Below are 19686 nucleotides of genomic sequence, written 5' to 3'. Positions count from 1 at the left end.
AAACATAAGAATTATTAATATTTTGTATTTTATCTAATAATTAAAAAACTAATTTTTAAAGTTTTATATTGCCAAAGTTGTTTACTTATTTTTTTAATATATACTTATATGATTACAATAGATTTTTAAGAACATTTTACAAGTTTTGCTAGATTTGTAAAATATACAAAAAAGTGTTTTTTTTTATTTTTTCTTAAATTATTGAAGTTTTTTGCAAGAAATAACACATTTTATTTTATTAATAAATACATATATTATAATTTTTTGCAATCTAGTAAATAATATAAATTAATTGAAAATACATATATAAATTAAAACAATCTATACAAATATTGAAATTAGTTTTTAAAAAATATTTTATTATATTTAAAAAAAATAAAAGAATTTAAAATAATTATATAAAAATATCTTAAACCAATTTCAATATGGAATTTCAAAGAGTTAAAATAAAATAGATTGAAATATTTATAATAGTTTTTGGAATAAAATTCTATTATATTAATAACAAACTTTTAGATACCTGATATTAAAATAGCTATTTAATATATAGATATATTGTTAACTATCTAAAAATGTAACAGAATTTTAATACATAAAGTCATTTGAGTCATTTGTAATTATTGTCTTTTTTTATAATTTAGTTTATGAAATGTTATAAGTGATGCTGATTTATTATCGCCACTTTATTGTACAATTATATGTTAATATTCGAAGTTAATTCAATGCGAATTTTATCGTGTATATATAATGTATATCATGTACTGTTATAAAAAAATAAATTTAAAAAATAAAACACATTATCGAGTATAATTATTATTTCCAAATAGTGAAACAAAAAATACAATATATTCTTTTTTAAATACTTGTTCAGTATTTTTTTAATATTCTAAATATTTTAAATAGTATTACAATTTAATTTACTACAAGTTACTTAAGATTACTCGTAATCACATATAGCATATATTGCGCGTCTTTCAAAAAAGATATATAACTAGCATATATCTTGTATACGAAATATAAAAATATCTCTATTTTTTTAATAAGAGTAAGTTTTCTTTATTATTATTATTATTATTATTCATTCCGTTTTCATTATTATTTCTATAACAAAATATATAAAAATAGATGTGCATCACAATCATTGGAATACTTAATATATGAACGAGATTAAAGCAATATAAAATATTAAATTCTTTAAATGAACATTATAAACATTAAAAAAGATTATCAGCATTCTTTATGCATTATATGGATAATTTTTCGAATGTAATTTTTATTTTTTATTAAGTAATAAATCATAATTTATTTAAATAAAAATTGTAAATTATGTTTAATAAAAAACTGTAAATTATTATATATCGTTATTAATATTAAGAATTTATATCAAAGTTACCATTTTTATTACTTTTATCGATATTCATTTTAAAAGTAATTTTGATAAATATATGGATAAATATTTTGAACTTTCTGAAATGTAAATTGAGAGTGTAAATATTTTTATAAAAATGCCACGGCATATACAATCTTAAGTACTTAATACCTAATATTGAATATCTATTTATTATCTTCTATTTTGCTTAAATAAAATTCCCATGTATCAAATTCAATTTTTTTTGCATTTATCTATATACAAGCTCTTGTATTATGTAGCATTTTAGTAAGTAAATCAATATTTTATCACAAAGATAGATAATTAAAAATAATACTTAATATTAAAAATATTACAATCTAGTAAGTATTAAATAAAATTAATTCAAGTATAATTGCTTTATAAGTTGTGCAGTATATATTTTCTGCTGATTATTAATTCACATATTTTATATTTGAAAATAATTATGGATATCATCATATCATATCAAATATCAAATAATGAGCGATTTTTATTAACTTAAAATTATAATACTAATTTGTAAATTACTTGTTGCATCAACATGATCATGTACATATTGAAGCGACAACCCTGTTTCTACATATAATTCACTACTATGTACAACTATAAATTTCTATCATACACTTTATACATTTTCTAAATAAGTATAGAACTTTATTATTTATTAATCAAAATTGAAGATTACATAATATATACATTATTAACATATATATTACTAATAAAATAATTTGCCTTTTTTGAATATATTAATTGAATATTTTTATTAATCTTCATTTTTTAAATCAATTTATTAGCAATAAGTTATATAGTAAATGCCAAAATAGTTTTACGGAAGATATATGTAATATGTCATCATAATATTAAATTATTAAATTTGCTAATATAAAGAATAAAGAAATATTTTAAACATATTATATATAAGGCACTTGTTCAGTTTAGCCTTACGATCTTCAATTTTGATAAATAAAAGAAATATTAATATCTTTCATAAAGTTTGACTTGCATTTGTTCTAACTAAATTCTTATAAAAACTGCAACAAATTTAGAACAATATTTTTTTAAACTTTCAATGGATAAAAAAATTGAATTAATTTCAACTAGCATTTGATATATCTATATCAATCGTTTCTTCTTTGAGTAATGTTCGTTTATCTTCTTTGGTATTAGCTTGTCTTTTACCACCAACTTTGCGTTTACCTCTATTAAGTACACCATTTTCTTCATCCATCATGCGCAAAATTTGTGTCTGATCAGAACTTTCTATCGGTGCTATCGATATATCACGAACAGCACGAAATTTACCACAATTATTTAAATGTTCGTTTTCCAATCGAAAAAAATTCCAAACGAAGCGTCTTAAAATAAAAATATATTTTTATAAACTAATTGATAATATAAATATTTAATAAAAATTAATTACATAATAAAATAATTAAATATTTATTAACTGACAAAATATAGCTAAAATCTTACCTAAAAACTTCTAAAGGTGCTACTATAGATGTCATTAAATCACTGGATACATATTCACATTCAATGAGAACAAAACTCGCAATCCATGCAAATCTCAATATAAAATCTTCGATTATAGCAAAATAATAGAATCCCTAGAGAAAAAAATATTATATGCAATAAATGTTTCAATAATGAAGAAAAATTAAACAATAATTTTATTTACATACAGCTGCTGAATATACAACTTCTTCGCGTAAAAATTTATTTTCACCAGCATTGCTGTCTAACAAACCCCAATCCATTTTCAAATCCCAAGTTACTGAATAAATTGAATTGACAATGCAACTAATAATCCAAAGCCATAACCATGGATTTTCCCAACGAGTTTGATATTCCACTAAAATTATTATTTTTTTATCTTTTTGTTAAAATATTTTTTATATTTTATTAAAATATAATTAATAATATAAAAAAATCGTCCTTACCAGCACGATAAGCACACATAGTATTACATATTACAACAAGGAATGTAGTTGAATATTTGCCAGCATTAGCTAAATGTGGAAATGCTTCTTTTGAATCCCGATATCGTCGAATACATTGTGCAAAACGAAACCATGCAGGTAGACAATTAACAATAGGTCTAACAATTAAGGATCCAGACATACATTGCGTGGAATCTCCTGCCTCTAACCAATTTCCATTGGTAATATAAAAACATGTTAAAAAATGGAAATCTAATAAGGCTGTGGCCATACTGTTTAATTGATCTGCCAACCAAAAATCAGCGAAATTTACATATGCGAATGGCGATATTAAAACTCTTCCCTAAAAATAAAAATAAAATAAAATTTGAATTGAATTATTAATTGTAATTTTTTATACTACATGTTATATTAATATAACTTACGATTATTTTTAATAGCCAAAATCGTGCTTCATGGCGGAACATTTTTAACGGATTTAATAAAAATGCTAACATGATACAAACTAAAACTAACGGATTTACGTATGGTGGAATGCTTAAGCTAGCACTGTACAAAAAGCTTAATAAACTAAGAGTCCATATAACTCCAAGAACTGCAGCTAATTCCATAAGATGTTGTTCAGATAAATGATTTCGCGGATCCAATTCAAATATCAATACATGGTTCACACCAGACGATCGCCATCCATAAACATTTACACCAATAAGAAATAAAAATTGTATAATAAGTAGAGGTCCACGATATAATCTAAATGCAATTTTTAAGTTTTCTCCGCCATCGTGAAATATGGCTAAAAATAAAATAAAGAAAATAAATATAATTATAATTAATTATTTATATAATTTAATTTATATAATTTACATAATTATTTATATAATTAATTTGTATAATTTTTATTATTACCTGAAAGTACAACTGTTACAAATAGGACAATGAAACTACCAGAGAATAATCCAACTTTAAAAGTGGTCCATGGACTTTGATGTTCTCCTAAAGGTGGAACGCGTAAACGTTTCATAGCACGTTGTCTATCTCCACCTTCTAAGTCATTTGTTACTGTAGTTTCTGTATCTTGTATAAGTTTGTCTATATCTTTTGATGTATAGAAATGTGAAGTTTCTACACATTCGACCCTCCATTTTGATCCACTATCTACAGACAATAACTGAAAATAGAAATAAAAACAATATTACATCTTGTAAATGTAAAAAACATAAGTTGCTACAATGTATGAGGTGTGCTGAGTTTTTACTTGTGTTTAATAGGATAAGGGACTTTAAAATAAGTATTAGTTCTTTCCATATTTTTTCATTATTGTTTAAATGAACCTGTAAACCTAGAGAAATACAAAAAAAATTAAGTATGAATTAATGCAATGATAACTAACAAAATCTCTCTTCTGATATACCTTGTCATGTTTTTTAAGAATTTTTCGAAAACCAGTGTAATTAAGATTTTGATAATTTTGAAGAAGTATAAGAGATAAGTAAAATTCTGAGAATGCAAGTTTCAATTCCCTCAACTTTCTTGTTGGTAAATGAGGTTTAGCAATCATTTTCCCCTTATTTTTTCCTCCACCTTGCTGTAATTCTAGTGCTGTTTTCAATTCATTTTGAAGAGCTGCATATTTACGTGTAGCTTCTGCTAACTTTTCTATACATATAAAATATATAAAAATATATATATAAAAAATAAATATTAAATATAGAATATTTTGTTGTTAATAAATATAATTAACAAGCTTTCATTAATTTGATTTAATTCATATATATTTAATTTTAACAAAACTCTCTTACCAGAATAAAATGTATTGATTTTCTTTAATTCACGATCACAAAATGTAAAAAACACTTCATCAAAAGAAGCAAAATGTCGAGATATAACTTCTGGTTCAACACTTTCAGCTGATGGTGCTTCTTCTACTGCAGTATAGAGCATAGCTTTCATTTCCTATTGATTCAAAAAGGATTATCAATCATATTAATTAATAGTTTTAGTAAGATTATATTTCTATTAGATTATATTTTTATTTCTATAATAATATATAAACTTGTAATAAAATATTGATATCTTAATTTTTCATATTAATTTATTTTACCTCATAACTAATATATTGTTTACGCCATTCAGGTGTAATATGAGCAGATAGATGTTCTGCGAACTTCATCTTATTTCAATTAATGTAATAATCTGTAATAAATTCACTTAAATTATTTAATATATAATATCAAAAAATTATATAACATGATTAAATATATAAATGAAATATATATAAAATAATAAAATAAATGTACACAAAAAATATCTATGTATTAATTAAAAAAATTTTTTTAAATTTATAAATTTCAAAATTTTTATATAAAAAAACATAAATTTCATGTATAAATTTATAAAGAATATGAATATCAAAGAAATAAGATAATAAAATAAACAGAAATGTAATTACAGTGAAAAAAAATATAATAAATTAAATGTTTGATTTCTTTACTTACCTTCAATGAATTAAACAACAAAAGAGGTTATACGCAATACATATAATGTTTCTAAAATCTTTGTCGGCACTAAGTCAATATTTTTTCAATTCGTTTACTTCACGATAAATTATTATTACTTGAAGATAAACGTATTTATCTTTATTCTTTACTTGTCAAATTTTACATCGACCGCAATATCATTATTTCTTCGTAAATATAAAGTATATTCTGTAAGTACAATAAATAATTCTTTTATTAGTCAATTATATTTTTCGCAAAGATATTTATTTATTTCTTAATAATAGTAATTCTTAATAAAGATTCGATAGAAAAATTTTGCAATTAAGTAATTTTAATCTGCACATTGTACTAACTTATTTGAGATAGATAAAAATATTACATATGTAAGTAATATGTATATAAGCGATAATCTTGTTACATATAATTTTTTATGTTTTTTACCTACAAGATTCAATTCTAATTTTAAATTCTGTTGTTATATATCACATTTTATTGATTTTATTATGATTTTATTAAGAACAATAATTTTATATATTTATATATATATGAATATAAAAAAAATATATTTACATATTTTTGTTTTTTTGTTTTTGTATGAAAACAATTCTAAATTATAACATTTTTAAAAAATCAAATAAATTATTTAAAAAATATAGTTATAAAACATTGTCAGATAGCATAGAAAGCATTTATTTTTATTTTGTCAACATTCAATAATGATTTCTTATTAATATTATTTCTAATATTTTTTTAATTAATATGCAATAATAAATAATTCAATTTTTAAAATATTTAAAAACATTTTAAGATTATTTTATTGAACTTTTTTCTATTTCATACAAAATATATATATATAAATCACATGATTAATTTAAAACATTGTAAACTATATTTAATATTCAATAAAATAATTAATGTTGAAATAATAAAAAATTAGTTTAAAATTATATATAAAAAATTGTAATACTTGAATATAATAAATATGAAAAAATTTGTGTTCCAATTCAAATAATAATTTTATTTTTTTATGTTTATTTTTTTATATAAAGAAATAATATTATCTGAAATTTTAATTTTTTTTCTATGAATTTTTTATAAAAATATGGATTATGTTTATAAAAAAAAGTATCTTTTATCTATAATCTATAATAAAATATAATTTATACCACGTCAAAAAATATTTTAGAGATGACATTATAAAATATAAAAGGAACATTCAATGTGAATCAAATTATTTATTTATTTACAAAATAATAAATTAGAACATCGACGAAAAAATATATTTTTACTTAGATAGATGAAACATGCCAATAGACAAAAAAGCAAATAGTGGAAAAAGAACAGAGATAGGATAAAAATATTGAAATCAATGCTATCAGAATGTAACAAATGAAACACGCAAACAAAGAATAGAAAATAATAGAAAAAGACAGAGATAAAGTCAGAATTAACAATTAATACCATCTTTTAAATATCAAAGATATTTCTTCGAAAGCAAAATAAGATAAAGTAAGAATTGAGAATCAGTGTCATCTTTTAAATACTTCTGAAAGATATCTTTAGAAGATGTTTCAATAGATTGCGCTGATCTTTAATTCTTATCTTATATTTATTCTTTTCTCGCTATTTTCTGTCCTCTCTTTTTGTGTTTCATTTGCGACATTCTAGAAGATGACACTGTTGATTTCAATATTTGTACTCTATTTCTCTCCTTCTTTTATTATTTACTCTTCTTGTTTATGTACGTTTCATCTAACGACAATAAAAATATTATTTTTTTAATATATAAGATAATAGTTTTCACTATTTTTGACTCAATTAAAACATAAAGTCAATAAAATAATATTTACAATTATTTTTTTACATGATATAAATAACAAAATCTAATTTTTATTTTTTCAGAATTTAGCATATAATTAATCCAGATTTGATATAGTATGTATCAGTTTCTATATCTATTGTTCTTTATTAGCTTAATAAATAATAGTATATCATGGCAAATATTTATGAGAGGTCGAAGTAAACATGGTAATCTAGGTGCTCCAATTTTATCTGAAAATTATAAACTTCCAAATGAGCAATGGTTTACACAATTTTTAGATCACTTTGATCCAACTGAAGCACGTGTTTGGCAACAGGTAATATAAAAATATATATATATTCATATTCAAAATTCTTGAATTTGTAATTCAAATAAATTATATATACTTTATTTTATATTTATATTTAAAATTTTTTAATTATTTTTTTAGAGATATTTTATAAATGGAGAATACTACAAAAAAGGAGGACCTGTATTTTTAATGATAAGTGGTGAAGGTACAGCAACTGCTAAATGGATGGTAAAAGGCCAATGGATTGAATATGCTAAGCAATTTGGAGCATTATGTTTTCAAGTAGAACATCGTTTTTATGGAAAAAGTCATCCTACTTCGTATGTAATATTACAATTTACAATTTAGAATTACACACATTTTAAATTATAATACAATATTTTTGTTATTTACAGAGATCTTAGTGTGAAAAATTTAAAATATCTTTCCTCACAACAAGCACTTGCAGATTTAGCTTACTTTATAGAAATTATGAATATTGATTATAAATTACCAAATGATACTAAGTGGATTGCATTTGGAGGGTCATATGCTGGGTCATTAGCTGCATGGTTGCGTTCTAAATATCCTCATTTATTATATGGGGCTGTTTCTGCAAGTGGCCCTTTATTAGCAGAAATTGATTTTCAGGGTAAGCATACAAAATATTTATTATGAAACGTATTTTATATTAATTATTATATTTTATAGAATATTATGTTGTTGTTGAAAATGCTCTCAAACAATATTCTGAAACATGTGTGAATACAATAATAGAAGCAAATAAACAATTTCACATAATGTTACGTCATCCGATCGGTCAACAAGGAATAGCTAAAAAATTTGTGTAAATAGAAATCGAATTTCTTATTTATTAATATAAATATATATATTATTATTATTATAATATATATATTATTATTGAAAAATTGTTTTTATTTGCAGTTTATGTGATCCTATTGATTCTGGACACACTAAACGTAGTGATATTTCTAATTTGTACGAAACAATAGCGAGTAATTTCGCCGGTATTGTACAATATAATAAAGATAATCGTAATAATTCCGCAATGGCTAATTTGACTATCGAAAGCGCTTGTGATATTTTAACGAATGATAGTTTGGGTATTGCCATAGATAGACTTGCAATTTTAAGCACTAAAATATTGAATGCATCAAAAGAGAAATGTTTGGATTATATGTACAGTAAAATGATTCATAAACTTCGAAATGTAACTTGGGCTAATGAAGAAGCAGAAGGAGGTAATGCAATATTTATATTAATGCAATAAAATTTTTTTAAAAGTATTACTGGTGATTTTATGTTTTTAGTTATTATATTTTAACGTATACTTTTTAGGACGACAATGGATGTATCAAACGTGTACAGAATTTGGATTCTTTCAAACTTCTACAGCACGTCCAAAGTTATTTAGTGAAACATTCCCAATAGATTTCTTTGTGCAACAATGTATTGATGTGTTTGGCCCAAGGTTTGAAAGATAAATACATTTTTAATTATCATTAGCTATATAGAATTATATATAACATTTTTATACTTCCATAGATACAATATTCATTTGCTGAACTCGGCAATAAATAGAACAAATATTTTATATGGAGCATTAAATTTAAAAGTTACAAATGTAGTATTTGTACATGGATCAATTGATCCTTGGCATGTTTTGGGACTTACGAAATCATCGAATCCACAAATGCCTGTTATTTATATCGATGGTGCATAAACATTAATTCGTATTTTTTATTTTCTAATTTCTATTTAACATTGAAAATTAATTAAAGCTTATGATTTACAGGTACTGCTCACTGTGCCAATATGTATCCATCTTCTAAAGATGATCCACCTCAATTAAAAACTGCCAGAGTAAAAATCGGAAATCTCATCAGTCAATGGTTGCGTAATTAAATGTGATATATTTTTTTGTTTTGTGTGATACATATATTTAATAATAATTAGATTTTCTATTATTATTTTTTTTAATAAAACAGTAATTAGAAGAATTAAGTTTATTTAAGTAACTTTTTAAACAATTTGAATTGTTCTTTATAAACTTCTGTAAAGCAATCATGCTACATAAATATTTTTAATTCAAATAAATGGTGCGTTTATTAAAACTAAAAGTAATTATTTACGTATATAACAAGTTATTCATGATATAATGTTTACTATTTTGTATATTCTTTATATTAAACCACAAGAATGTATGTATAGTTACAATTAAACAAATTTGCCCATAATGGCACTATTACAATTTCTTGTGATTATTGGTATATTAAATAAATACATATACAACTTATTATGAATATATCTTATATCAGTCAACAAATAAATACATACTATTTATTAATTATGTATGTTTTATTCTAGACGAATATGGGAAAAACTTGTTAAAATAATACTAAATATAAATAATTAATTAAAATATATATAGAACAGATTTTACATAAGTTTTACACGTAATTTGTCTTAGAACGAGCTATATCTAAATAAATTTTGATTCTGAAATGGATAACGTCGGCCTTCCCTTAACGATATCATTTTTAAATATCGGTTTATTATGAGAAATTTATTTAATCTTTTTAAGGCGAGGCCAAAGTATCCATAACAGATATTGATCTTATCGAGTATGATTTTTGTAAATTAATACCATTCTTAATATTGTAATTAAACATTCATACAATAATTTATATTAAAATTCGTTTAATCGGTAATTTTATATATATATATATATAATATATATATATTATTCTCATTTTTTTGGCATATCCTTTGATCAACTTGTGATCCTTCTATATTCACAACTTGCATCATTAACTTACGCTACTATAATATACGATATTTACATTACGTAACAAAATATTTGTAAATGATTTACTGTATAATAGAACGATAAACATTTTTATCTATGAATCACGTTTTAAAATTCTCCTACACAACGTCTGACTCACCACGTTCCTTTAAATTTTATTTAGAGTTACAAATTGTTTCATAAATGATGGCATAATGAGGTAAATGCTAATTTTATATAAAAAAAAAATAAGTTTTAATTACAAATTTTGAGCTTCAATTATTTATCTCAAAAATATTTTGAATAAATGTGATTGTGAATTAGAAAATATTTAAAAATTATTTAAAAATTAAAACTAAACATTTAGATTTTCCGATTTAATAATTTCTATATGCAAATATTATCATATGCAACTATCCAGAAATTAAAATTAAAATAAAAATTAAAAAATTAAAATTCAAACAATACACACAATTATTTAAATTTAAAAATCACAATGATAAAAATTTTACAACATACTGCATACTCCATTTATTTGTCAACATAAAATCATCATTATTCCTCATTGTATTATCATTCATAAAACATTAAAAAATCGTTTACTCATGATTCCAATCGCAGCAACCCGTCACAGTTATCGATTCACTGAAAATCTCAAGAAAAAAATATAGGATCTTAGATAACAGATCCGGTACTCAATATCTGTGATGGGATTGGGACTGCCTCCACTCGGGCGTAGAGTTACCGTGGTGATGATGATGATGATGATGGTGGCGTTTCTTGTCGGAGATGCTGGCGTGCTTATTGGTGGGATATGTGGCTACATCGCTCACAACTAATTCCGAGCCATCTCTTTCGGTATTGTTACCACGGTAATTTTCTCGATATCCTGGTTCATCCAGGGTCTCCTTACGACGAAGAGGAGGATGATTGGTCTTATGACCAGCCGTCTCATGCAGATTTTCCCAAGCTTGACGGTAGTATCGGTTCAAACCTCCTCGACTTTCGGAGGAACTACTTCCAAAGCTGGCCACAGTGTTGCAATCAGGAGATGCACGGTGCCGATAATGCTTGCTGCTTCTACCACGATTTCTGTATAAATACATTAACAATTGTTTATTAATTTATATTAAAAATAAGGATTCTGTTCTTTTTATATTTCTTTTTTGTTTTTCTTTAAGCGGTGTAAATGCATTATCGATATGGCCTTTAGATTTTTTATATTATTTTTATAAAATGTATATATGTGTTTGAACAATATTCTAGCCAAGTGTAATTAAAGCGAATAAGTTGTAACACCATCACCAGTTTGAAGATAGAAGAAGCAAGAAAGATTTAGATATAAAATATAGATATGTAATAATATTTATACTATCCCTTAATACTTATTCCCTCGATTAATCCCATAATTTTAGTATTTTAACTAAACTATTCTATAAAAATAAAAATATCAAATCATACGTTTAAATTTAATCTACATTATTATAATTTTACTTTTCAATTTTGCTTTTCAATTTTATCATTCCTCTCAATTCATTTCTATTAATTACACTATAACTAATGATGTGGTCTGTCAATTTTTAATTATAACAGGTCACGAGATACAAGTTATAAACAATTACAAATAAAAATAACTATGGCAATTCTTTTTCACGTGCCCTATCTAAAACTACTGTGCTACGAACAACTGTGGTACGTACAAACCAAGCCACAGGGATCTTGGCGAGGAAGTGCACAAACGCTGCATCACGTGCACCCGGAAGTGAAGCATTGGAGTACTCACTCAAAAGTGAGTACTTGGTGAACGAGCTATCGCTATATAAATATTTGTGCTCATTACAAACTCGTTGCTCGTTTACCTTGACTAGTAATCACTCGCGAGGGTGGCGCATGGCGGTTGTAGTGGTACGTGGTGATGGTTGATGTAGTGGTGGGCGGTGGTTGTGGAGGGTGAGGGCAATAATGGTGGACTATATATATGTATATATGCATATCTATACACAGGAGGTAAACAAAGAGAGAAAGAGAAAAAAAAGAAAAAAAAAAAAAGAAACTAGAGGGATGGATTAGAAAAGTATCCAGCGCGATGGGCCGCCGAGAGACCAAAGGAGTAAGGATGATCGGTGCCGCGGCGTGCCGTCAAATCGCGGCGCCCCAGGTGCTGGTCGGGGAAGGGTAGCGCCAGTAGCGTATACCAACGCGAAGGCATCCCGGCGTCACCTCTTCCAAGGCCACCACTACCCCCACCCCTCAACGCACCAACCCCACCAAGCCCCCTGCGGCGCCTTCCTCTGACCCTGCCACTGCCGCTAGCCACCGCAACGCAAACGGGCTCAGTGTTAATTGTTATATTCTTGATCGTTGCCTAATTTCCTCTGATCAACCTTTCTTTTTTTTCTTTCTTAATTTTTTTTACCATTTTTTTATTATACTTTAAATGTATTTCTATTTTGACGATGGTTAAATTAAGTTTCTATTCTTTGATTCGTTGAATTTTTCGTTGGTTTGGAAAGTTTAGATATATTCGTGGGATATATTCTTTGAAGGATTGATTCTTATGGTTAAGATGAAGTATATAAAGAAGTATAATATGATATAAACAATTTATATTCGGTTGTATAATCTAAATAAATAAGCTTCAATAAATATTTTACAGAAACTTTTGTGTTTGTCTTTAAAATCTACTATCCACGAATATATTAACACCCTATATATATATAGATATAATATAGTTATTATAGAGTATAATAGGAGATATACGGGTGGCAAAAAGTTGTCCAAAAGTTTAAGGGATGATTCTTCAAGGAACGATTCTTCGTTTATTCTTCTTTGTCTTGAATAATCAGCTCTTAAATTTTTTGACATTATAATTCCTATCATATTCAAAATGTTTGAATTTATAATAAAAATTATTATTTGATATAGATAAAAATCTTTTAAAAAATATTTTTATCTGATAATTTTGTATTTTTTCACTTAAAGTAGAAAAAGCTTTTACAGTTGCAGCAAAATTACATTGTAATACTATCAACTGATAATATTGAAAAAAAAAAATACAATAAAAATCAAGAGGACTTAGAGATTATTGATCTTTACACGTAACAACCCTTTGTTACACTACAACAAATTACAATATTTTGAAAAACACGCGATTAGAAGAGATTAGATAAGAAGATAGACGAAAGAATAAAGAGTTTGAACAAGTATAGAGTAAGCGATACAGTACACACACGTAGAGGTCATGTATTGTATGTATAGAAAAGCTATAGTTATGTATAGTCTGCCCAAGAAATAATGCCTGTTAAGAAGTTGAAGAAAGTTAAAAATAAAATTTTTTAATTGCAGATATTAAAGTACAGATGATTATAAATATAATTTTATGATGTAAAGATCTTCAAATCAAAAATATACAGATTGTTCAGTTACAAATATTCAAAATTTCAAAAGAATTAGTCATCATCTCTTAAATTTCTGTACAATTAAACACTCTGTACTAATTAACTACTCTGTATATCAAAAAATTCAGTCTTTTAGAAGATAAGGGAATCACTATTCTAAATTAATTTCCTATTTTGGTTCTTATGAAAGTATTACAGTTAGCAATAAACAAATAAACAAAAAAAAAAAACAAAAAAAAACAATATACCACAAACAAAAACAACATAAAATACAAAACATACAAAGTACAATCTAATGTTACATTACAACAGGCGTTACTTTTGGTGCAATTAAACATCTTGATCACAGAAACAAAGAGAATCACGCGAATTTATTTTAATGATTTTCCTTTACCTGCGTATGAGTATTACAACGGTGGTGATTACAGCGGCTAGGAATACAAAACCGCCAAAGACACCCAAAGCGATCACAGCGCCTAGATTTAATTTCGCTTGATGAGTGTTACTCGTCTGGTCGGCACTGTCCACCCTATAAGGTCCAGAAGGTTCTGGAACACCGGTTCCAATCCCAACCTGTGCATTATCCACCCCACTACCCGAAATCTCGTTGTCCTGAGGATGATCACTGCTATCGTCATTCAAAGGTGGCGAAGGAGGAGGTGCTGGCTTCTGAAGACCAACATTCGGTTTCCTCGCGATGGTTTCACGAACCGTCGCGGGTAATTCAGCGGTGCTGGCCACTTTTCGAGGTGGTACAGAGGTGGTGGTCGTGGTTGTGGTCGTCGAGATTGTTGTGGGTCGAACTCGTGGCGGTAAGAATGGTTGCCGTGTTCTAGCGGTTGTTGTTCGTACAGTTATTCGGGGTGGAGCGGTCACTGTGGTGCGTGGTTCCTCTGTAATAAAGAAATTTTGTTCGTCTTTTTCTGATTTTCTTTTGATATCTCATTGTAAAGAGTAGAAGTTACGAGGCTTTGAACCATGTGCTATCCTGTTGTAAGAGATTAGATTTATGTGTGATAAAGTATAAGTGTAAGTATTTTAGGAATTCGTTATTTATATTAATGAATGAATCAGTTTTACCTATGCAGGTGGGTGCGATGTGATCGTATAATCCACTGGGTAAACATAATATTTGTCGGTGCCCAGTGAGTCTATAATTCTTTTCACAAGTATAAGTGACGATACTGCCTACGAGAAGACTTCGATTGAAACTCGATTTCGATGGCATTGTTTCGGTTTCGTCGATTTCATCGATTTGGATGTAACTGTGCGGCACCGGTGTTGGAGGATCGCACAGTATTGGTTCACAACGCGGCGGTGGTCCATTCCAACGCTCATCGATGTCACAAGTCAATCTTGCACGACCTTTAATGGAAATTATTTAAAAATTTTTACATAAATTTAAATTAAGTAAAAATTGCTTAAATAATAAAATTCTAATTAAGATCTACCTTCATTTGTTTTAATTTCTACTATTAATTACTTTACAAATTCATTATCATATTCAAATCATCTCATTGCTCCAAAAAGTAATAAAAGTCAAGATACTAAAAGAAGAGACAAGCCGAAACTATCATTACTATTATTTACCAAACAAGACATGCTTACCAATTTCCTCAAACTGCTCCTTTACGAAGCATTTTCGAACACATGTATTAGAGTATTATTTACAAACGATACCCATTTATCAAACAACCGAGAAATAATGGCTAGCGCCACGATAAATTCTTACCAGTCATCTCGTATCCTTCATCGCAGGAGTAAAGCACCTGACTGAGATAACTAACGGTATTGTTGATAAGTGTGTAGCCTCCGTGTTTTATGTTCGCTGGGTAACCGCACTCGATGCCTGAAATGAGCAGAATGTTGAATTTAACATCGATATAACGATACATATATGGTTCACCAAGTTGGTCTCTATATTTCTTTGATCCTTATGCTGTCCAACTATGAGAGAGAAGCAATGTCTATTGAAGAACTTATAACTAGAAATCTTCAGCCATTAACATTATTCTGCCATTATTCTAAAATAATATTTTAGAATATTACTGTTCTTGTATTTACATTTCTATTTTAAGGAATAATTCTTTGTAATTATTTATAAAGTTATTAGTAACAGTTACTGTTCTTATTGAGAAATAATATTTTACAATACTTTATTGCTTGTTATTTATACTTGTTATAAATTTGTCTTTTATTTCTATTAATTTTTTTTTTGTAAAATATTACATTTGATATCTAATTAAATGTTAACAAATCTAAAATCTAAAAAAACTTGTTTTACATTTTTTTTGCAGTTATTCTGACTTCCTCCATAGTTGAGCAGTATTCTTACTTTTGCACACAGGTGGAAACTCGTTGTAGAAGCCAGTGTCGAGACAAGTGCGAGTAGACGGTCCTATAAGAAGGCTACCAGCGTTGCAAGTATATTCCACGGTCGCGCCAACTTCATATGCACTTCCGGAATTCCGATTTGCGGTTGTGGTCACCGTCATCGTGGAATTTGGCGGTTGTTCTGGTCGACCACATGCTCGTGGTTCTAACAGCAAACAAAGAATTTCATTTTTTCTTATCTTTTTTTACTTGGCTGAAATTGCTTGCTATTTTTATGTTCAGTGATGGAAAAGGAATTATGGTGGATCATAATCTGTGGTTTATAGTTAGAAGAAATATTGATGATTTTTTTTCTTTTTTTTTTGAAATTTATGAGTATATAAAGTATTCTTAATTGAAACTTTAAGCTGTCATTAACGTTAAGCATCAATTGAAAGAGAATTAAAAATATTAGATAATTTTATTTTTTTTTTACTCTTTTAAAAAAAATAAAAAATCAAGAAAAATTTGTTTGTTAATTCTTGTTTAGATTTTAAAAGTTACATATATGACAAATAAATAAAATTCCCAACAAAATTTTTATAATATTGACAACACAAAAAAATAAAAAATATCTGAAGTATTAATTATGATATTTAAGAAATAAAGCAAATTTCTATTCATTTCTTTATAATCATTGATTTATAAAAATTTGATTTGATAAAAATCATTGATTCTCAGCTTGTCACGTTATATCATTGATCTAGTGCATCCGCAGACAGAAAAAGATATTCGTGTCATCGTATAATTTGATAATAATGGGAGAAAGGAATACGGAAGTGACGTTTGAAACTTATACCCGGTACTCACGGTGTTGACAGATGAAATTTAATCGAGCCGTGCAAGGAGTATCAGACCAGAGCCAGCCTCTGCTACCATCGTATCGAGCACAGTCCTCTTCGGTTCCTTGAGGCAAGCTCCAGAAAGAAACGGACACCTCCTCGCCACTTCCTGTCCATCTCCAAACCGTGCGATCCTTCTGATCTCTCACTGCACCCATCCAGTATTGACTTGAGGTGTCGCTCCTTAACAGAGATATAGGATATGGTATAGAATTTTCAAATATTTTTATTGAAAGAGATGTTGAAAATTTTTTGATTTTCTTTAATTAACGTTAATTATAATTTATAAATAATAAAATATGGATAAAATTTTATCACTTGAATTAATTTTCAAGTGATTGAATTATATAAGAGGATAATTTTAGAATTGCAATAAATGAAGAAAAATGCAAAAATGTTCAAAGATTTTTCATTTTCATTAATCAATTATATTTGTTTTACAATATAGAATTCTATATTGTGATTTTTCTAAACGATTACCTGTGCCTCCTCCACAATTCCCATGAAATAAATCCTTGCAACGCAGGATTGCTTTCATCCACTAAAGTTCCACCTCGTGCACGACAGAACGATAATGCCTCCCTGAATATCATTGGTTGCCGATTATAGAATATATAACATTTTCCATTATAGGTTGCTGTTGAACCTGGTGGCTGATCTCTGAATTGTGGGCATCTCTCAATAGGAAGTGCCTGTGCAAAGAAATAATTAATTAGAAAAAATAACATACTTTTCAAAAACCTTACTTATTACTAATCTATTATTAAAAATTTCGTATTTCTAAAAACACAACGATACAAATAATAAAAGAAATATTACATACTTGCTAAAAAAAAGTGTCATACAGCTCAAAAGAAGAACTTATTAAATATTGATGAGTTTCCAAACTGAATTGAATTCTCAATTTTAATACGATTTCAAATTCTTGCACATTTTTATATTCAAAATTCTTTAATATCATTAATTTTGAGATCTTTTTCCAAGCAAGTGTAAGATATCAGGTTGTTCCAAAAGATTCCTTATTTTTTTCCTACTTATGATGATATTTCATAAAATTTCCTCGTCAAACCAAATAACGAAAAGAACTTTTGGCACAACCTAACATTTTTTACCCGTTTCAAGTAATTCTGTGGTATACACCTGATCGGTATACACGAAAGCCTCGCACAAAGAGAGTTGGACTGGGATTGGTGTCGGTGTGTTCGCCTCCAAATGCACGGAAACGAAAGCTCCTGGCATAGGAGGATTACAGGGTAGGAAAAGAGGTTGGCCTTCTTCGAGGGGGCCGGTGAAACGATTGCAAATTGGATTCGTTCCCAAGTCCGGCCGATTGTTTCCGACACGAACCACGATTGTTCCTGGTATATCATCGCCTGTAATCAGAGAACGTGCGTGAGAAATTTGAAGTCGATAACGTTTCGATAATCTATGCGATAAGTGAGATCTATATTGGAAATAATCAAAATCGATTGATTGCATTTTTTTTATAGGTTTCTATTGATTTCGATTCAAGCAAAAACGTGATTATTCAATTATTAATAGTTCTTTTTTTTTTTTTGAGTGAGATTAAGTAACAAAGACGAGGAAGTGATGCAGTGTCCGCTCTTTAAGTAGAAATTGGACAGAATTTTTCACGCCATCATAAAAATATTTGAAGAGTATCTGAAGAGAAGCAAAATTAAAAATTATTGACATAAATTACAATTTGATATCTCTTTCATTCAACAGGATAACAATGCACAGAACACGCCAATCCATCGAAGCCGGGATACTCTCCCCTATTAAGTATCACAAATTTTTCACAGGATCCATGGATCAGAATCGATCCATGCTTTCACTTGTGCCGCACAAATTATTACCCTGGAATCGCAAAACATGGCATTTGAACGGATAAAATGAAATAATCCAGGTGCCTAGGCAAGGACTACATCTTCCGACCTGGAAAGTACTCCAGGTGTGACTAGATGGATGGCCAACGCCAATTACATGCTTTCCACGTTTTGTCCCCGTGTAATCGTCTTCGAAACAGCGACAATTTCTTGTTTATACGTGTATGTATATACATATATATATATATATATATATAAAGTATTCAGCCTGTCGAGAAACGTCACGAGTCATCCCGTGATATTAGAAAACGCGTTTCTAACGATGCGGTATGGTTGGTGATGGTTCGAGATCATTCGAAGAAATTCTGCTTTTTGAGATCTTTATAGTGTACCTTATAGTCGAGTTATATTTGTGAATTATCAGTTTTAATTGATTAATATAGATTGAATCAAAGTTATAAATTGTTACTATTGGTTAACTGTGAATTAAATTTGATTTTGAACAAATCCAAAA

General features: G+C 27.2%; 3 protein-coding genes across 6 annotated transcripts in view; 1 reads left to right on the top strand and 2 right to left on the bottom strand.

Moving 5' to 3' along the window:
* Positions 1-848: 848 nt before the first annotated feature.
* Positions 849-5962, bottom strand: LOC100865059 (solute carrier family 53 member 1). Its single transcript, XM_003691030.4, has 10 exons — positions 5826-5962; positions 5432-5523; positions 5130-5283; positions 4742-4986; positions 4237-4498; positions 3756-4123; positions 3331-3673; positions 3073-3242; positions 2864-2997; positions 849-2745 (listed from the first exon to the last, which is right to left on the bottom strand). Exons 2-10 carry the CDS (start codon positions 5498-5500, stop codon positions 2484-2486), a joined length of 2007 nt encoding a protein of 668 aa, XP_003691078.1. The 5' UTR covers positions 5501-5523; positions 5826-5962; the 3' UTR covers positions 849-2483.
* LOC100865534 (putative serine protease K12H4.7) lies at positions 5845-10056 on the top strand. 2 transcript variants are annotated; one of them, XM_003691033.4, is made up of 9 exons: positions 5845-6037; positions 7731-7966; positions 8081-8262; positions 8338-8573; positions 8633-8768; positions 8867-9183; positions 9281-9413; positions 9488-9657; positions 9738-10056. In XM_003691033.4, exons 2-9 carry the CDS (start codon positions 7766-7768, stop codon positions 9845-9847), a joined length of 1485 nt encoding a protein of 494 aa, XP_003691081.1. In that variant the 5' UTR covers positions 5845-6037; positions 7731-7765; the 3' UTR covers positions 9848-10056. The 2 variants fall into 2 exon arrangements, with proteins under 2 accessions (XP_003691081.1, XP_031776467.1); XM_031920607.2 differs by lacking the exon at positions 5845-6037 and adding an exon at positions 7179-7569.
* The window catches only part of LOC100863755 (uncharacterized), a 29618-nt gene continuing 19767 nt past the window's right edge, over positions 9836-19686 (bottom strand). For all 3 annotated transcript variants that reach the window (XM_003691019.4, XM_012495201.3, XM_012495200.3), the window contains 8 exons: positions 18484-18716; positions 17824-18035; positions 17312-17526; positions 16464-16667; positions 15861-15977; positions 15209-15493; positions 14523-15021; positions 9836-11822 (listed from right to left, as the gene is read on the bottom strand). In XM_003691019.4, coding sequence (XP_003691067.2) covers positions 11426-11822; positions 14523-15021; positions 15209-15493; positions 15861-15977; positions 16464-16667; positions 17312-17526; positions 17824-18035; positions 18484-18716 — 2162 coding nt within the window. In that variant the 3' untranslated portion in view covers positions 9836-11425. The remainder of the gene's footprint in view (positions 11823-14522; positions 15022-15208; positions 15494-15860; positions 15978-16463; positions 16668-17311; positions 17527-17823; positions 18036-18483; positions 18717-19686) is intronic.

The sequence above is a fragment of the Apis florea genome, unplaced genomic scaffold (assembly GCF_048593485.1).
Source record: "Apis florea isolate Af1SG1 unplaced genomic scaffold, ASM4859348v1 contig_1914_pilon, whole genome shotgun sequence".
NCBI lineage: Eukaryota > Metazoa > Arthropoda > Insecta > Hymenoptera > Apidae > Apis > Apis florea.
This window is presented reverse-complemented; position numbering and strand designations above follow the sequence as displayed.

Coding starts and splice junctions, on each gene's coding strand:
- LOC100865059 (XM_003691030.4), bottom strand. CDS start 5,500: ATGAAGTTCGCAGAACATCTATCTGCTCATATTACACCTGAATGGCGT. Junction 4,499..4,741: donor TTCTTAAAAAACATGACAAG/GTATATCAGAAG, acceptor TTCTATTTTCAG/TTATTGTCTGTAGATAGTGG. Junction 3,243..3,330: donor TATGTGTGCTTATCGTGCTG/GTAAGGACGATT, acceptor TAATAATTTTAG/TGGAATATCAAACTCGTTGG.
- LOC100865534 (XM_003691033.4), top strand. CDS start 7,766: ATGTATCAGTTTCTATATCTATTGTTCTTTATTAGCTTAATAAATAAT. Junction 7,967..8,080: donor AAGCACGTGTTTGGCAACAG/GTAATATAAAAA, acceptor TTATTTTTTTAG/AGATATTTTATAAATGGAGA. Junction 9,184..9,280: donor TAATGAAGAAGCAGAAGGAG/GTAATGCAATAT, acceptor TATACTTTTTAG/GACGACAATGGATGTATCAA.